This window comes from Camelus bactrianus, chromosome 22, assembly GCF_048773025.1.
Source record: "Camelus bactrianus isolate YW-2024 breed Bactrian camel chromosome 22, ASM4877302v1, whole genome shotgun sequence".
NCBI lineage: Eukaryota > Metazoa > Chordata > Mammalia > Artiodactyla > Camelidae > Camelus > Camelus bactrianus.
The window spans coordinates 25,818,184-25,835,487 of record NC_133560.1 but is presented as its reverse complement, the minus strand read 5'-3'; the positions used below and the strand labels follow the sequence as shown (position 1 = coordinate 25,835,487).

General features: G+C 50.4%; 1 protein-coding gene across 2 annotated transcripts; it reads left to right on the top strand.

The window, feature by feature from the left end:
* The first annotated feature begins 5,115 nt into the window (after positions 1-5,115).
* SPC24 (SPC24 component of NDC80 kinetochore complex) lies at positions 5,116-10,120 on the top strand. 2 transcript variants are annotated; one of them, XM_074350816.1, is made up of 5 exons: positions 5,116-5,309; positions 8,509-8,665; positions 8,815-8,910; positions 9,020-9,096; positions 9,899-10,120. In XM_074350816.1, the coding sequence occupies exons 1-5, from the start codon at positions 5,150-5,152 to the stop codon at positions 10,003-10,005; spliced, it is 597 nt and encodes a 198-aa protein (XP_074206917.1). In that variant the 5' UTR covers positions 5,116-5,149; the 3' UTR covers positions 10,006-10,120. The 2 variants fall into 2 exon arrangements, with proteins under 2 accessions (XP_074206917.1, XP_074206918.1); XM_074350817.1 differs by lacking the exons at positions 9,020-9,096; positions 9,899-10,120 and having other exon boundaries at positions 8,509-8,653; positions 8,806-8,914.
* The last annotated feature ends 7,184 nt before the right edge of the window (positions 10,121-17,304 follow it).

The following is a 17,304-nucleotide window of genomic DNA, read 5'->3' as shown; positions in this document are numbered from 1 at the left end:
CAGGAAAATGTGGTCACTGTTTTTTTTTTTTTAACTTGTGACAAGATCATTTATAGTGATTATAAAACGGCAAAATTTTAAAAATACAGAAACATTTGGCATGGTGGAGGGTGCCATGGTCCCTCTTGGTAGAAATGCCTGCCATTTTCAATACTTTGGAGTATCTCCTGCCAAACCTTTTTCTAATAGGTTGGGTATTAAACTATTAAATTTTCTAATAGGTTGTTTTGCTGTTGTATTTTTTATTGAGGTATCATAGACATTTTGTGTACAAGTCATGTACAAAAGTGTACAGCTCCATGATTGGTTTGTTTTGAGTTTTTTTGTTTTTGTTTTGGAGTGCGGAGGTAATTAGGTTTATTTAGGCTTTTTTAAAAAGGAGGTGCTGGGGATTGAACCCAGGACCCTATGCATGCTAAATAAGCAAGCACTCTACCACTGAGCTATACCTCACCCGCCAGCCCCATGGATTTTTGGAAAGTGAACCTTTCCACGTCACCAGCACCAGGACAGGGAGTGGAACATCCTCAGGCACCCCCCGCCCCACTGAGGCCCCGGGCCACTCTCCCCTCTCCCCTCAAGTGTAGCTGATGATGGATGATTGCTCTCTTGATTATCACTTCCTCGGTTTTTCCTCCAGACTGTTCAACCAGGAGATAATGGGGCGTTTTCAGACGGTGTAGGAAGTCCCCAACATTTTATGTGAAGTTGTGTATTTCTGAGCAGAAGTTCCACTGATCTTGTCAGTTTTCCAGAAGGGTTTGTAACCCAAGAAAGGGCCTTTTGAAAAATTTTTTAAAAATTGTTTCTCAGGGGAGGGTGTAGCTCAGTGGTAGAGCACGTGCTTAGCATTAAAATAAAATCTAATTACCGCCCCTAAAAGAAATTGTTTCTCACAAGCAATTACCCAGGACCGTTTCGTCATCTTTGTGACCTTGTTCAGCTCAGGCTTAAGACCCCATTCTCCACTCCCTAAACTCCTTGTCTCGCTTTGGTTTTTAAAAATATAGCTATGTTTATTTTTGTGGCAAAATATACATAACAAAACATTTACCGTCAAAACTATTTTTTTTAATCTTTCATTGGAGGTACTGGGAGTTGAACCCAGGACCTCGTGCATGCTAAGCACGTACTCTACCACTGAGCTATACCCTCCCCCCAAAACTATTTTTAATTGTGAAGTTCAGTGGCATTAGGTACATTCACATTGTTGTGCAATCATCACCACCATCGACCTCCAGAACTCTTTTCATCTTCCCAAAGTGAAACTCTGTCCTCATTAAACATTAACTCTTCAACACCCCCACCCACCCCCGCCGATGGCAGCCACCATTCTACTCTCTGTCTCTATGAATTTGACTCCTCTAGGGACCTCTTGTAAGTGGAATTCTGCAATATTTGTCTTTTTGTGACTGGCTTATTTCACTTAGCATAATATCCTCAAGATCCATCCATGTTGTACCATGTGGCAGTATTTTCTTACTTAAAAAAAGACTGAATAGGGGATGGGGGGTATAGCTCAGTGGTAGAGTGTGTGCTTGGCATGCACAGGGTCCTGGGTAGCTCCATTAAGGGGGGAAAATAATGATAAATACAATAAAAATATATGAAAAAGGAAAAATTTTTAGAAAAAGATTGAGTAATATTCCACTGTTTGCATTTGTTTATCCATTCATCCATCAATGGACACTTGGTTGCTTCCACCTTTTGGCTGTTGTAAATAATGCTGGGTGTACAAATATCTCTTCAAGTCCCAGCTTTCAATGGTGGGGGTCTATACCTAGAAGTAAAATTGCGGGGTCATACGGTCCTTCTATTTTTAGTATTTTTAAGGTACAGCTGTGTTCTTTTCCATAGCAGCTGTACCAATTTCCATTCCCACCAACCAGTTTCTCCACCTCCTCACCAACAATTGTTATTTTCTGATTAAAAAAAAAATTAGTAGCCATCCTAATGGCTGGGAGTGGTTTTTGCTTTGTTTTTTGGAAAAGAGGTAAGTGGCCTTTTGGAAGGGAGCATTTATATGTCAGGCTGTGGTTGTGAAATCAGGAACGGCCTATCACGGGAACATCCTACCCCAGCTGATAGGAGAGCCATCATTAGCCCATGGCTTAGAAAGGTAAGAACTTGCCAAGGTCACAGGTTAAAAACTGCAGAGCCAGAAACTGAACCTATGGTCTTATCTCCTCATTTACTCAGCATTGTACGTTAACCCGCTGCCTTTAGGCACAGAGACGGTGAGCCCGCTACCAAAGGTCACACAGCCAATGGTGACAGAGCAATCTCAGCATCAAATGCTCAGCCTCAGGAGGGTGAGTGATGTTATAAGTGCCGATTCCGGGGACCCAGCTTCATACCCAACCACTTCGACATCTGCTAGCCACTCTCGGGCCGGACCAGGGGGGTTCTTAATCTGAAAATCTGAGGATGGCCTTCTGGGGTCCTGAACCCCAAAACTGCACAAATTCCAAAAATGTATGGATGTTGGGTACGTTTTCCAAGGAAGATTCTCTCCCATTGCTTTCATTAGATCTCAAGGTCAGGGGCAGAGGGTAGAGCTCAGTGTAGAGCATGAGCTTAGCATGCTTGAGGTCCTGGGTGCAATCCCCAGTACATTCAATTAAAAAAAAAAAACAGAAAAGCTTAAAAAAAAAAAGATTTCAAAGGAATCTGTGACCCAAGGGAGACTAAATATATAAGCCCTAAGGGTGTCCCCAGCTCCATGACCCCTGTAAAATATTAAAACATGAGCAGCCCCTGGGTCTTGGCAAAAACTACCTCAGGGCAATAAGCTCTGGGCCTGGGGTTGGGGAGCTGTCAGACTCTGATGTTCAGTGAAAATCACATTTCCTAACGTCTCTGTTGTAGTTTCTCTCCTCCATCCTGGGCTGTGCCTTTTCTGTCTCACCAGCTTCTCTTTTCTCCAATGTCTGCAATTGGGGTGGGGTGGGGTGGGGGTCTCTGAACCTGGTTCTTGGACCTCTTTCTCTCCATACTCCCCCCCCAGGGCCATCTGATGGCTGCACTCTGACAACGTCCGGATTTCTATTTGCAGCCCAGACTCATATGGCCAAGCAACCATCTTCTTGAAAGTCCCACGTGGCCATGCTCCAGGCATTGGGAGTGTCGCCAGACTTTTCATTTCATGTAGCCCCTCACCTGCTCCTGGCCACTGGCTCCTGCCCCTTTTGGCCACTAGCACCACCACCACCCAACAGGGCCAAACATCCAGGAAGCATCATCCTCTTCCTCTTCCTCATTCTGCACATCCAGTTTTGTTGGCAAGTTCTCTTGATTCCAGAAGATCTGGAGCCAATCCACTCCGTAGCTCTTCCCTGCTTAACGCCTTCCAGTGCCCCCCACTGCACCAGAATAAGGCTTCTGGGACCCCAGTGAAACCACTTGCTCAGTCCTCTCTGGCCATGCCAACCTCCTCACTATTCCTTAAAGAAATTAAACTACTCAACCTCAAGGGGCCTTTGCACGTGCTCTTTCCTCTGCCTTGTCCTTTGTTTCTCAATACGTTTTCGATCACTCAGATCCCAGTTCATCTGTCCCCTCCTCAGGAAGTCCATCCCTGACCACCTAACCTAAAGTCATCCCTCTCCAACTCTCCTATGACCCTGTTTTATCGTCCTCATGGCAGGTCTAAAATGATCCCGATCATTTATTTCCTTATTTACTGGGAGGGCTTGCCACTAGAGCAGTGGCTTTCAATGATTTTTTTTTTTACATAACCTGTGGCAAGACACAAATTTCACAGGTGAACCAGTGATCCAGGTGTTATGGCCACATAACAAATTACCCCCGAAATTACTGGCTTTAAACAACATCATTGAGCATGCTCACAAACCTGCAGTTCAACCCGGGCTTGCTGGGAACAGCTCTCTCTCTGCTCCTTTTGGTGTAAGCTGGGATGGCTCAAAGGCTGGAGGCTGGAATCATCTCAATGCTCACTCACTTACTTGCCTGGTGGTTGATGCTGGCTCTGGCTGGGACCTTATGTGGGAGACTCTTCATGTGGCTTGGGCTTCCTCACAACATGGAAGCTGGGCTCCAAGCACTAGCAACCTAAAATTGAGAGAGTGAACCAGCATCAGGCAAAAATGTATCCTCATTTCTAATCTAGTCACACACTGTCCCTTCTGCCACATCTGTTTGTGGCACAAAGTTCTGTTCAAGTTCAAGAGAAGAACTGGAGTCTGCCTCTTGACAGGGAGTGGCAAAGTTGGAACTATTTCTGTAGCCATTTTGGGGGAAAATACAATACCACAGCCAGTAGACAAAAGCCTTGTTTCCCAAAATAATACCTAGCTTTCTTCACACAATGCACTGATTTTTCCCCCGTTGTATTTTGTAGAAAATGCTGGTCCTGACCCGCTGAGCTGATTTCTTCACCCCCTTTGAGGAACAGGTCACAAAAGTGAACATTTTGTCTTTCCTCTACTTTAACTCCGTACACAGGATGTTCGGTGAGAGTTAGACACCTCACCCACTAGCGTTCTAGCGTTTATTTAACGCCTATATAGCACGTACTGAATATCGGGCAATGCCCTCATTTAACTCTCACGCTACATCTTAAGTAGACACTCTGATGACCCTTATTTCACTAAGTTGGAAAGAGAAGCACAGAAGGATGAAGCAATTTGCCCGGGGGTAACACTGTCAAATCTGGAAATCTGGGATTGGAACCCAATAAATCTGGTGGCAGGCTCCATTTAGCTACGCAGCTTCTTAGAGAATTTACTTCTGTATGATGTTTACTCTGAGTATCCCACACACACACCGCAGGACGTCAGCTCCACAATAAGCAGCTCACTGCCTCGCCCCTAGAATCCCGCCCTGCACGCAGCAGAAGGACCCGAGAAGAAACTTGGCAGCAGTTTAAAGCCCTTGCAGCCGTTTTTTTTCCAGTCTGCGCAGGCGCATCAGGCAGGCTTCGGGGTGGGGGGGCGTCCCCTTCCTGCGCAGATTGGGCAGCGCAGATACTGACAGAGGAGCCGGCGCAGGCGCACTGGTTCGACTCGAAGTGGCCAGCCTCATCCACTGATGACTGACGTGGGGTCAACCCAATAGAGACGGTTCTCTGCGGGAAGGGGGCGGGGCAACGGGGGAGTTAAATTTGCGCGGGATTGATCCTGGCGTAGTCATGGCGGCCTTCCGCGACATGGAGGAGGTGAGCCAGGGGCTGCTGAGCCTGCTGGGCGCCAACCGCGCCGAGGCGCAGCAACGACGGCTGCTGGGGCGCCACGAGCAGGTGGTGGAGCGGCTGCTGGAGACGCAAGACGGCGCGGACCAGCGGCTGCGAGGTGAAGGCTGGGGTGGGCGCGGCCGGGGCCCGTGTGATGGGAGGGGCGGCTTGGCAGGCCGCGAAACTGCCCTCCTCTTGTGCGCCCCCATTCCCTATCCTGTTAACTCGTGGGACCGGCGAATGAGCCATTCGTGAAATGGACTTCAGGACAGCAGTTCACCCTCCTGGGGTTTAGTAGTGAATATAGGATCTCGCAGATCCGGCCCAGTTCTGAGCGCTCTGTGAGCAGGAGCTGGTGGACTTGGCGTTTGAATTGGGATTCATGTGTCCTCAAAGCACGGGATTGGAATCCTAGCACCCCCACTTCCCAGCTGTGAGATTTGAGGTGATTTACTTAATCTCTCAGTGCCTCTGTTTCCCATAAAATTGTAACAATAGTCTGCATCTTCCTGCTGAGGTTGGTCAGATGTTTTATTGAGCACCTGCTGTGTCTAGGCATAGTGCCTGCCCTGGGGTGACAGCAGAGAACAAAACAGACAAAAACCCCTTGGTGGGAGGAGCTGATATGCTGGTGGGGCAAGGACTGAAGATAAACAAGAGAAATGAATGTCAGAAAGTGATGGGCTAAGGATTTCAGCTGTTAACTCATGAGCCCTGTGGTCCCAGCCCAGTGGCTTCCTTCTCAAGCCTCAGTTTCCTCATCTGTGAAATGGGGCTGCCGATAGCACCTCTTGATGGATCAAAGTGAGATTCGTGGATGTTGATCCTTGCACAACACTGCCTTTGAAGAAGGGCGGGGCCCTTGTTGCAGCTTTTCTCAGCTTAAGGGTTTTTTTTTAAGGCTAGAAACTTTTTTTTATTGTGATAAAATTGACATAATGTAGGATTTACCATTTTCACTCTTTTTAAATGTTCAGTAGCATGAAGTACGTTCACAATGTTCTGCAACCATCACCACCATCCTTCTCCAGTATTCCATTGTACGGACTCACCACATTTTGTTTATCCATTCATCCGTCAGTGGACACTTGGGTTGCTTCCACCCCTTGGCTATTGTGAATAATGCTGCTATGAACATGAGTGTACAAATATCTCTTCGAGTCCCTGCTGTCAATTCTTTTTTGTATTTTACCAGAAGTGGAAACGCTGGATCAGATGGTAATTTGATATTTAATTTCTTGAGGAACTGTCATTTAGTTTTCCACCGCAGTTTCAGTGCCAGGCTGCTGTAATGCCTTTTTACAGTTATACTTTATGAGTGCCGTTTGGGTTGAGACTTGAATGGCCTAGGAGCTAGCCATCGGATGACTGGGGAGGAGAGTTCCTGGCAGAGGGAACTGCAAAGACAAAGGTCAGGTGAAAAGGAGCCTGGAGACCCAAGAGAAAGTAGTAGAAGCTGGGTTGGCAGCAACCAGACCCTGCCAGACCTGTGAGCCCCCAGGAGTTTGGATATTAGTCTAAGCATGACGGATGCCCTGGTCTGAGTCTTCTGCTCTTTCCTCCCCCTCCTCCCTCCTTCCCTATTGTTTCTTTCCTCCTCTCCCCCTCCATTAACTCCCCCTCCATTGATAGTTGGGGAGAAGATCAGCATAGCCCAGCCTGTCTGGGTTTCAGCAGAACACATGGATTCGGGGCAAGGAGACAAGAGTCTGTGTTCCAGGGAGCTGGGGCTTCCATCAAAAGGATCGAGTTCAGATCCCGGCTTCGGAGCTAGGTGCTGTAGACAAGTCACTGAACCTCTTCGGGCATCTGCTCGTCGCCTCTCAAAGGGGGTCAGGTGTTAGGGCTCCCGGTCGCTCGTGGCACTTAGCACACACTCTGGTGAAGACGGCTTATAATGAATATCCATGGGGAAGAGCTCACCCCCAGGGAGGGTCCAAGGAGACTCAGTTGCTGTTCGGAGGGTGAGTAGAGAAAGGGCAGAAAGGCTGCGTAAGAAAAGCCAGGCCCTCAGCTCTCCTAACAGGAAATCAGCAGGCACCATCCAATTCAGACAAATCAAGAAATAGCAGCATAAGCAAATTATTTAGAAATATGAAGGTCGGTGCCAGAGAAAACAGTGAAGAGTTGAAAGTGGCTGCTTCAGAGGATGGAGAGACTTAGAGAGGGGTGTGTGCAAGTGTGTGTGTGTGTGTGTAAATTTTCATAACCATATACATGTAATACTTTGACTAAAAATTAACTTAAAGTTTGTAAGCACTTAAACTCCGGCCCTTTGGGAAGCATTTTCATCTGTGCCTTTTCTGAGTTGGCAGGTTTCTCTGACTCTGGGCAGGAACACAGCAACCTCCTTCAGGTGTTTTTGATCTTTTTGGATGTTTTGTTCAAAATGTGTTTATTCTGTGTAGGTGCTGGCAATAATGTGGTGAATTTAAGATGCAATCTCTGCTTCGAAGAAGAAATACAAGGAATAAATAGTTTGGGGTGATAGAGGCTGTCCTGGAAGCACAGTCTCACCCCAGGAAAGAGAGGAGAGTGTCGGGCTTTACCCAGGAGGCCTTGAAGGCCGGGAATGGGTGTGCCCCATGGGCAGGGACACTGGGGCATCCTTGGAGGACAAGCAGACAGAGGCCCAGGAAAAAAATGTGGCATGTTTGCAGAATGATGAGGCATTTTTGCAGCCAGAGTGGAGGGAAAAGCACCTGGTGGGGGCAAAAAACAGGGAGAAAGGAGGTTGGCAGGGATGGTGAAGATGCCCAAAGAAACCTGGACCTTATCCTGGAGACACTGGGGAGCTATGGGGGGGTCTTTGAGCAGGGGAGTAATTTAACATTTGGCCTCTAATGCAGCAGCTCTGAAGACAGATAGCAGAAAGGATTGGCAACTGTAGAGACCAAGGAGGGGCACGACAGGGAGGCAGTTGGGTGGTCCTGGAGGGATAAAGGACCTGCGCGAGGGAGGAGGGACCCACCAGGCAGGATGGTTAACTGGATGTGGATAGTGAGTCCCGGGCTGGTTGCTCAGGCAACAGAGTCGAGAGTGGCATCGTAAATTAAGACATATGCAAAGAAGGACCAGACTTTATTATTTTGGGTGGATTCAAGTGTGATTTGGTGAAATGGGAAGCACTTACACCAGGTCCAGGGGGGCGCCCTTGGTGGGCATTTGGAAATAGGGTGATGGGTTCGGGAGCTACAGATAGAAGTGAGAACATGGCCATAGATGGGCGTTGAGGCCACAGGCCAATGAACCGCCTCCGTCCGAGGCTCTCCTAAGGAGCCCGAGTTGAGGGGCACAGACTTGTCCCCGTCCTGCAGAGATCCTTGCTGCGGAGAAAGAGGTGGCCCAGAGCCTTCTTGACGCAAAGGAGCAGGCGCACCAGGGTGGCACCGAGCTGCAGCAGCTTGAAGCTGAGCTTCAGAGGGCCAGCGAGGAGGACACCCATCTGAAGGCCAGCCTCCTATATCCTTTCCTGTGTTTGCGGAACCGCTGGGCCCCAGCCTTGCCTGGGAGGTGCTTGGAACCAGCGGCCCCAGCCCCGAGGTGGTTGGTGTTAGCATGTGGGCAGCCCAGCCCTCCTTCCAAAGCAAGGGGTCCTTAACTGCCTGCCTTACTCAGCTCAGCAGAGAGCTGGAGGAGCTCAAGGAGATCGAGGCCGATCTTGAAAGACAGGAGAGGGAGGTTGATGAAGACACTACAGTCACCATCCCTTCAGCCGTGTAGGTCCACCGAACGCGGTGTGAGTGTGTGTGTGTACAGCCTGCAGCTCTTTGCTGGAGTTGGTGCTGGAGTAACTTCCTTTTCTCTCTCTCTTGTCTTCTTGCATAGGTATGTGGCTCAACTTTATCGCCGAATTAGTAAAATCGAGTGGGATTATGAGTGTGAGCCGGGGATGATCAAAGGCAGTATCCTTTGTGGAGAAAGTGGAACCCTGTGCACTGTTGGTGGGAATGTTAAATGGTACAGACGCTATGGCAGGCCCTGAAAAATTAGACAGAATTACCTTATGACCCAGCAGTTCACTTCTGGTAGACACATGAAAGAATTGAAAGCAGGAACTTGAACAGATGTTCGTACACCCATGTTCACCCACGTTTGGCACCATTCACAGTAGCCAAAAGGTGGAGGCAGCCCCAGTGTCCATCAGCAAATGACCAGATAAACAGAATATGGTCCATCCATATAGTGGAATATTATTCACTCTTAAAAAGGAAAGAAATCTGGCCCATACTCTCTTACATGGGTGAACCCGGAACATAATATGCTGAGTGAAGTAAACCAGACAGAAGAAGTCAATACTGTGTGATTCCACCTACATGAGGTCCCTAGGGGAGTCAAATTCCTGGAGACAAAGTAGGACTGTGATTATCAGGGTCTGGGGGAGGCAGTGTTTAATGGGGACAGAGTTTCTGTTTCACAAGATGAAAAGAGTCCTGGAGGTGGATGGTGGTGATGGTTGCGCAGCAACGTGAATGTGCTTAATGCCACTGAAATGGACACTAAAATGTTTAAGATGTTAACTATATAGTGTTATATGTATTTTACCACAGTTTTTTTTAAAGGGCAATGCGTGATCAGAATTTTACTTTTTGTTCATGAAAATGTGTTTCAGTCTCTAAATAGCTTCATAGTAAAAATGTAAAGCCAGTACCCTTTTGTCGAGGGGGAGGGCTGTGTGTGCCAGGTTTCCTTACGTCATGCCCTAAGTACATCACGGCCCCAGCGTCGCCCAGCCCATCCACCTGGACGGCACCCAGCTCTCCAAGAAATTCATCAGCGACTATCTCTGGAGCTTGGTGGACGCGGAGTGGTAGAGAGAAGTCTCTTGGACTGTGTCTTATAATCCAACACAGTGAGAGTCAGCCGTGGTGGGTGGTCAGTGCCTCAGTGGTGAGATCAGCTTAAAATTAAATGTTTACACATAAATGACTTTTTTTTTTCTTTTTTTTTTTTTTACTGGATTTCCCTTTCCCCCATCTTGATTTTTGGCCTCAGATGCTAGACTGGCCTTGGCTAGGTAATCAGAGACTGACTGAACCATATCAGGCCGGTGACTTCACATCTTGACCACACATGCAAATGGCACTGCAGTATCCGATGACAAATTCCAGGTGTTTGTCATCTGTTATTCAAGTTTGGTCCTTATTCATTCCGAGTTCCCACTCTGAGTGCCAATGTGTGCCCAGAACTGTACTGGGTGCCCAAGACAAGATGAAGGTGACAGATCCCTTCAGCCAGGGGAGGAGTCAAAAGTGATCAGATGCCACCCTTGAGCTAGAGAGAGTCCACAGTGCTGTGGGGCCCTGGCTGGGGAGGAGGTCTGCTTCCCAGAGGATGAGGGCAGCGTTTGTGCTGAAACTTGAAGGGACGAGTCAGTCGTGAAGAGATTACATTATGCGATGTACATGGACCCATCCCTGCTCCAGGATGGGCTGCGTGTCAGAGACCACTGGTTGCCTCCCTAGTAGCCATTCTCCCATCTACCTTTAGTAAGGGAATCCTTTTAGCTGCCAGGTCAAAACACAACATTTCCCAGCCTCCGTTGCAGCTAAGTTTCGGACAGTGAAGTATAAAAGGAAGTGTTGTGTGAGACTTGTAGGAAGATCCTTAAAAGGCAAGGGCATATACCCTTTCCCCTCCCCTTTGTCTTCTGGAATTTGGATGTGGTGGCTGGAGCCCTGGCAGCTATGTTGCCACGCTTGAAGGGTGTAATCCTCTAGGTATGATGGGAGCTTGATTCCCTGATGATGGAGCCAGGTAACTATCCTGGACTTTGGGGGTGAGGAATTGTTATTTTGGTTTTTCTATCACAAACAGCTAAAGTAAATCCTAACTGATTCAGCATGCAGCCCAGGCCTGAGCTAGCCAATCAGTGTGCTCACCTAACCCCCATCCTCAGTGACTGAGGTACTACTAAGAGTGCGGAGCTTGTCTGCCAGCCTGCCTGGGGGTAGAGAGTGAGAAGTAGGGTCCCTTTGATATCAGGTACCTCCTGGATACAGCTTTGCCTGAAGCCAGTAGATTTGTTAGTTACATGAACCTCTGGGTTTTGTGCACCCCTGTATGACTTAATTGTTTACAATACGTACAATTAGTATTTCTTAATCAGAGAGGAACACTCTAGGCAGAGGTAACATTAAGTTCTAGCAGCACCTGAGTACATTAAGTGGGCACTAAAAACAGTCCCTTCCGGTGACCCTCGGAGGACTAGGTCAAGGAGTCCTACCTGTCGGGCTCCAGGAAATAGACCCAAAAAAGGGGGTTGTTGGTTTCCCTGAAATGTAAGAAACCCCAGGCCACTCAGCTCACAGAGAAAGATTCCCAGAAGAACTTCAGAGGCCCTGCCTTCGTGCTGAGGGCCTGGCTTTACATATTCAAGGAAATGTTCACATAAGCCCTCCTGGGCTGTTTTCACTTTCAAAGTTGGCGGAGTTTTTTATGATGTAAAAAAGAAGCAGAGCCCTTCATTTGTACCCTTGGCCTCTGAAGGGCGAAAGACTGGACCTGGACCAGGGCTTTCCTGCCTCAACCTGGGACCAGGTCACTCTCTCCGGAGGGGGCTGTCCTGGACATGGTGGGACAGGTGGCGTCACCCCTGCCTCCGCCCTCCAGATGCCAGGAGCTCACCCCTGTTGTGACAGCACTGGTGGACCACTCGCAGGACTTGCAGCCTCAGCCAGGAACCAGTCTTCAGCCAAGGCCAGCGAAGGAGCCGCTGTCACCCTGGTGGCTGTTCCTGCTGACACAGCTGGACTGCACCTGTTCCCCTGCATGAGTGAAGGTGCCAGGAGGCCTCCCGCCCTGAGTAGACCCAGCCCAGCCACGGGTCCTGGGGGACTGGGGACGGAGAGACGTGTTTCCCTCTAGTTAAACAGACTTACGGGCACAGGGTCCTGGGAGAGAATGCAGGTGCTGGGGGGCAGGCGCACTTATCTGTGCCCTGGGCCGGCTTCCCAGCCCAAGCAGACACCCCACTTTGTTCTGGGAGGGGCCCCGGAGGCGTTGCCTGCCTGGAGCTCAGTTTCCCCAAGATGAGGAAGGTCGCTTGAGGGAGGCTGCATGAACCCAGGCTCCTGTGTCCCCGTCTCCCCAAGCAGCCCCCATGACAGGCCCAGGGAGTGAGCAAGTGGGTGAGGAACGCAGCCCCGTGGGGCCCCGGCAGGCGGGCTCAGGGAGGTGCCTGAGCTCACAGGGGCCGGGAGAGGCCCTGGCCCTTCGCATGCCTGGGCCCTGACTCACTGCCCGGCGCTGGCCGGACGCCCGGACAGCCTCGGCCCACGGCCTCCAGCCCACACCCCTGCCTCCCCCCCTGCCCGTTCTCCCTCTGAGAGCCGGCACATTGGCAGCCACCAACTCTTTCCCGAATTCTGGAGGCCAGCCAGAGGCACACTGAGCGCCTGGCCAAGCCCCGTGGAGGTGGGAGCAGGATGAGTCCCCAGACCAGGGAGTGGGGAACTGGAGCCATGTGCCCGCAGAACTGACTTGACGCCACACCCCACCTCGTTCCTCCTCCTCCACCTCCTCAGGCCAGCGCCATCCCAAGCTGGTCAGGAGTATCCATTTTACAGGTGGGGAAACTGAGGCACAGCATGGTCACAGGATAGTGACACCCTGGGAAGCTGAACCTGGCAGTGGGGCCCCAGGGTCTCTGGAGGAACATTGTGGCTTTTCAGATGAGAAGTGGCCTAAGTGCCTGCCCCTCATCCAAGGTCACCCAGCTAGAAAGTGGAGCCCTACGGGGCAGTGGAGCAGGCTGAGGTCTAGATGCTTAAAGTCGCTACTGATCAGTGATTGTGGGTCAGATATCCACATACCCAGCCAACCTGGCTTATAATTGGTGTTCCTGGGGGATATTGCCAAGGGTATGTGGAGTCGAGAGGCTGGACCCCCATAAAGCTTGGTGGGCCAAGGCTGGGAGGACTGGCCCCGGGGCATCGACACTGTGGTATTTGGTTCACCCTCAGGGAGGCCCCAGGACCTCCTGGTGGCCTCCCCAACTGAGTCAAAAGTGTACCCTGGGCTTCTGTGAACTGCCAGGCCCCCTTCCAGGAAGCCACACTCCAGTGGAGGTCTTGAGCAGGTGCTGTGCTGGCTCCGTGTGCCCTTACAGGTGACGAAACTGAGCCACAGAGACAGCAAGCTATTTGTGGAAGTTTTCGCAGCTAATGAGGATCCACAGCTTGTGCTCTTAACCCCGACCTACGACTGAGTTCATCTCAGTTAATGTATAGCTGTCACTGTTTCAGGGGAGGAGTCATTTGAGCCCAGACAGACCTAAGCTCCTAGGGAACAAAAGTGTGGAGACAGTGATCCACGCAGAAGGAACAGCAAGTGCAAAGGCAGGTGTTCAGGGACAGCAAAAAGGCCAGGGTGGAGGGAACCGTGCGGCCATGGGGCTGGATCACACCAGGCCTGCAGTCCACAAGTGAGGCACAGGGAAGATTTTCAGATTCCAGGAGGGGCCCAGAGTTGGGGCTTGGGAAAGAGGAGCCTGATGTTGGTCTCTTGACACAGGTCATGGTGCAGGAGGCCAGCCGACTGGGGGCTGGTCTCATTGTCAACCTCCAAGCTCCCTGCCTCCATCCCTGGCGCAAGCGTGGGAGCGGAGGCCGGGGTAAGCAGAGCAGCTGTGCTGGGGAGGGTGGAGCCCCTCCACTGAGGGCAGAAATCAGTGCTGAAACCTGAGCTGCCTGGAGGGGAGGCTGGACTGGACCCAGGAGTCCTGGGGGCTGTTCCCTGACCAGCCTCCACTCCCCCCCCCCTAATTCACGGCCCTGCTCAGTGGGGTGGGTGATGTGACCAGTGCACATACTCGCAACACTTAGCCAGCTCTCTCCTCCCTTCATCATTGAGGGAATTCACTTCCTGGGGGAGCAGGAGGGCACTGACCCCCACTGTGGGGGAGGGACCAGCATTGGGAACACCCCTCCCCCCTCCTTCCTTCCCTCCCTCGGACCTGGGCTCAGCCCCTCAGGCTCCAGCCTGACTCACCACAGGCAGCTGTGGTTTCGGATGCCGGGGTGGGGGCCGGAGTGGGAGGCAGCAGAGAACACGAGTTGGGGCGTCAGGCCTGGGGGAGCAGCTTCCTCCCACCACCCAGCCGGTCCTGGCCAGAGCTGTCCAGCCCGCGGAGAGGGGGCGCTCAGGGCTGCCTGCCCTTGCCCTGTCCTTGGGGATGGCAGCCCCCAAACTCCAATCTGCCCCCCACCCCTCTGGGAGTGCCGAGCCCACAGACTAGCTCCAAGTGGCCGGCCAGCTGCCTGGTGCATCTTACCCAGGTGACATCCACACCCTTCCCTAGGGGACCCCGTGTGAGTCCAGAGACGGCACACCCCCTCCACCCCTCGGGCTGCTGGTGGAGAAACGCAAAGGGAGGGCGTCGGGGTCTCATCAGGAGCTGAAGGAGCTGAGCCAGTGACCCCAGTCTCCCCTTGCCCATCTGTGAAATGGCTCTGGGCCTGCCTCCTCCTTAGGCGGCCACCTCGAGGAGCAGAAGAGTTAATCCCCAAGAGCATTTGCTCATATTTGTCCCAAAGCTCTCATCCCGCGTGTCTGTGTCACACTCAGTGCCGACGTGGGGGCGTCTGAGGAAGAATTTCAAGAACTACTTACTCCCTTCACAGAAAACTGCCCAGGCCAGAGACCAGAAATTTCCATCACCTCCGGCCTCTCCCAGGCACTCCCTCAGCCCAGGGACCCCCCCAGTCCTGCCCACCCTCCCCTGGGCGCCCTCAGCCACCTCCGGGCCCCTCCCGCGTGCCCGGCCATTCAGGCTCATTTGTCCCGTTAGCCACACGGCTGAGCATGGAGTCAGTCAATCAACCAATTATCGAGCCGGCCCTGGCCGCTTCCTGTGCGGTCTGCTCAGCTTTCGCCCCCAGAGGCGTTTTGGAACCTTCCCAAGACAAAAGGCGGAAGGAAGGAAGGAAGTGCCACCCTGTGGACACAGGGAAGATAACAGTGACCACAGCGCCCGGCGCCCACGGAGCCCACAGTGTTGGGGGGATCAGCTTTGGCCTCATTTTCTGTTGGGGAAACTGAGGCTCTGATGGGCCCAAGGTCACTCAACTCAGCACAGGCAGCCTGGCCCAGTGGGTGTTCTTTCCCACCTGCTGCCCCGACACTCCGGGTCCCCTGCTCCTGGATACCCCCTGCCCTCCCTCAGTCCAGCCTGTAAGGCAGGGACCCCGTTTCCCAGGTCCTGCTGAGTTCAGCCTATAGGGGGCGCTGGCGGGAGGGGGGCCTGGAAGACGGTTTAGAGATTTAACTTTTTAATCTTACATAGTTACCAAAGAAATAAAGCCAACCACAAAATAAGAATCAACAATGCAGTAATCCAATCGTAAAGGACAGCCAAGTGTGCTTACTCATGTTCAAGAAATCAGCCATCTAAAATGACTATAACTCAATAAAAAATGTTAAAAAAAAAAAAGAAATCAGCCATCTAAGTTATAAATAATAAGTAGTTCATTTGTGTCTTTTTTAGATTTGACATATAAGCAATATCATATGGTATTTTTCTTTCTCTTTCTGGCTTATTTTACTTAGAATGACAATCTCCAGGTCCATCCATGTTGCTGCAAATGGCATTATTTGATTCTTTTTTATGACTGAGTAGTAGTCCACTGTGTGTGTGTGTGTGTGTGTGTATTCTTTATCCAGTCATCTGTTGATGGACATTTGGATTGTTTCAATGTCTTTTAGTTTTCTAAGGAATCTCCATACTGTCCTCCGTAGTGGCTGCACCAATTTACATTCCCACCAACAGTGTAGGGGGTTCCTTTTTTCCACACCCTCTCCTGCATGTGTCATCTGTGGACTTTTTAATGGTGGCCATCTGGCTGGTGTGAGGAGATATCTCATTGTGGTTTTGATTTGTATTTCTCTAACAATTAGTGATGTTGAGGATCTTTTCACGTACTTGTTGGCCATCTGTCTGCCTTCTTTGGGGAAATATCTGTTTAGGTCTTCTGCCTGTTTTTTTATTGGACTGCTTGTTTTTTTGATATTAAGGTATGTGAGCTGTTTGTTTGTATATCTTGGAAATTAATCCCTTGTCGGTCGCATCATTTGCAAATACTTTCTCCCATTCTGTAAGTTGTCTTTTCATTTTGTTGATGGAATCCTTAGCTGTGCAAAAGCTTTTAATTAGATCCCATTTGTTTATTTTTGCTTCTATTTCCATTACTTCAGGAGCTGGTTGAAAAACTATTGCTGCGATTTATGTCCAAGGGTGTTCTGCCTGTGTTTTCCTCTATGTTTTTTTCTATCCAATGACCTGCTGTGTTCCTGACTGCACCCCAGTTGACATGCCAGTACGATTTGTGGTTTGACTGCCAAGCCCTAAGGTGGGGGTCTGAAATGCCCTCAAGGCCCAGGCTCAGGCAAAGCTGGGGTGCACAAGAGAAAGGGGGTGCAGGTGGACTACAGCCCATGTACTTGGCCAAATGTTACCACAATGAAGCCAAATTCGCCCAAACTTAAGATTATTTGGCTTTGTGTTGTGAAATCTATTTTATATCTTAGCAGTGAATTTAATAGTTTCAGTTCAGTCCTTTGTCTTGTTGCTTAAGAGGTCCTCATGCCAACCACTGCAGGGGCTCTGAAGGGAAGGGTCCTTCAGGAACATCACTTTGTGTTGATGGAGCCCAGTGAGGGGATCTCGGCCCGTCACTCTTTCCTCCCAGATCCTCACACGGCCGGTTCTTACTCTCCTGGGCTCAGCTCAGATGTCACCTCCTTGGCAATCCTTCCCTGATACTCCCCAGAAATAAAAGAGCCCCCTGCCAATCACTTCTCTGTCCCATCATCCTGTTTAATATTCTTCTAAAAAATTCTTTTGGGGTATCCATTTTTCCTTCTAAAGTGTCCCCCCTTGAGGAAGGGGACTTTTATTCACTGCAGTATCCCACACACCTGGAACAGGACCTGGCGCACAACAGGCGCCCAATAAATGCTTGCTGAATGAATGAACAAGCAGGAAATTTAGCAAAACCCCGGCTCAGGGCTCTGGGGAAATGTTCTCTTTCCAGATCCGTCTCCCAGGGAGTCTGGTCCACCAATAATGGAGGAAACCAGAGGACCGAAGAAGAAAGCGCTTCAGTTTAGCCAGA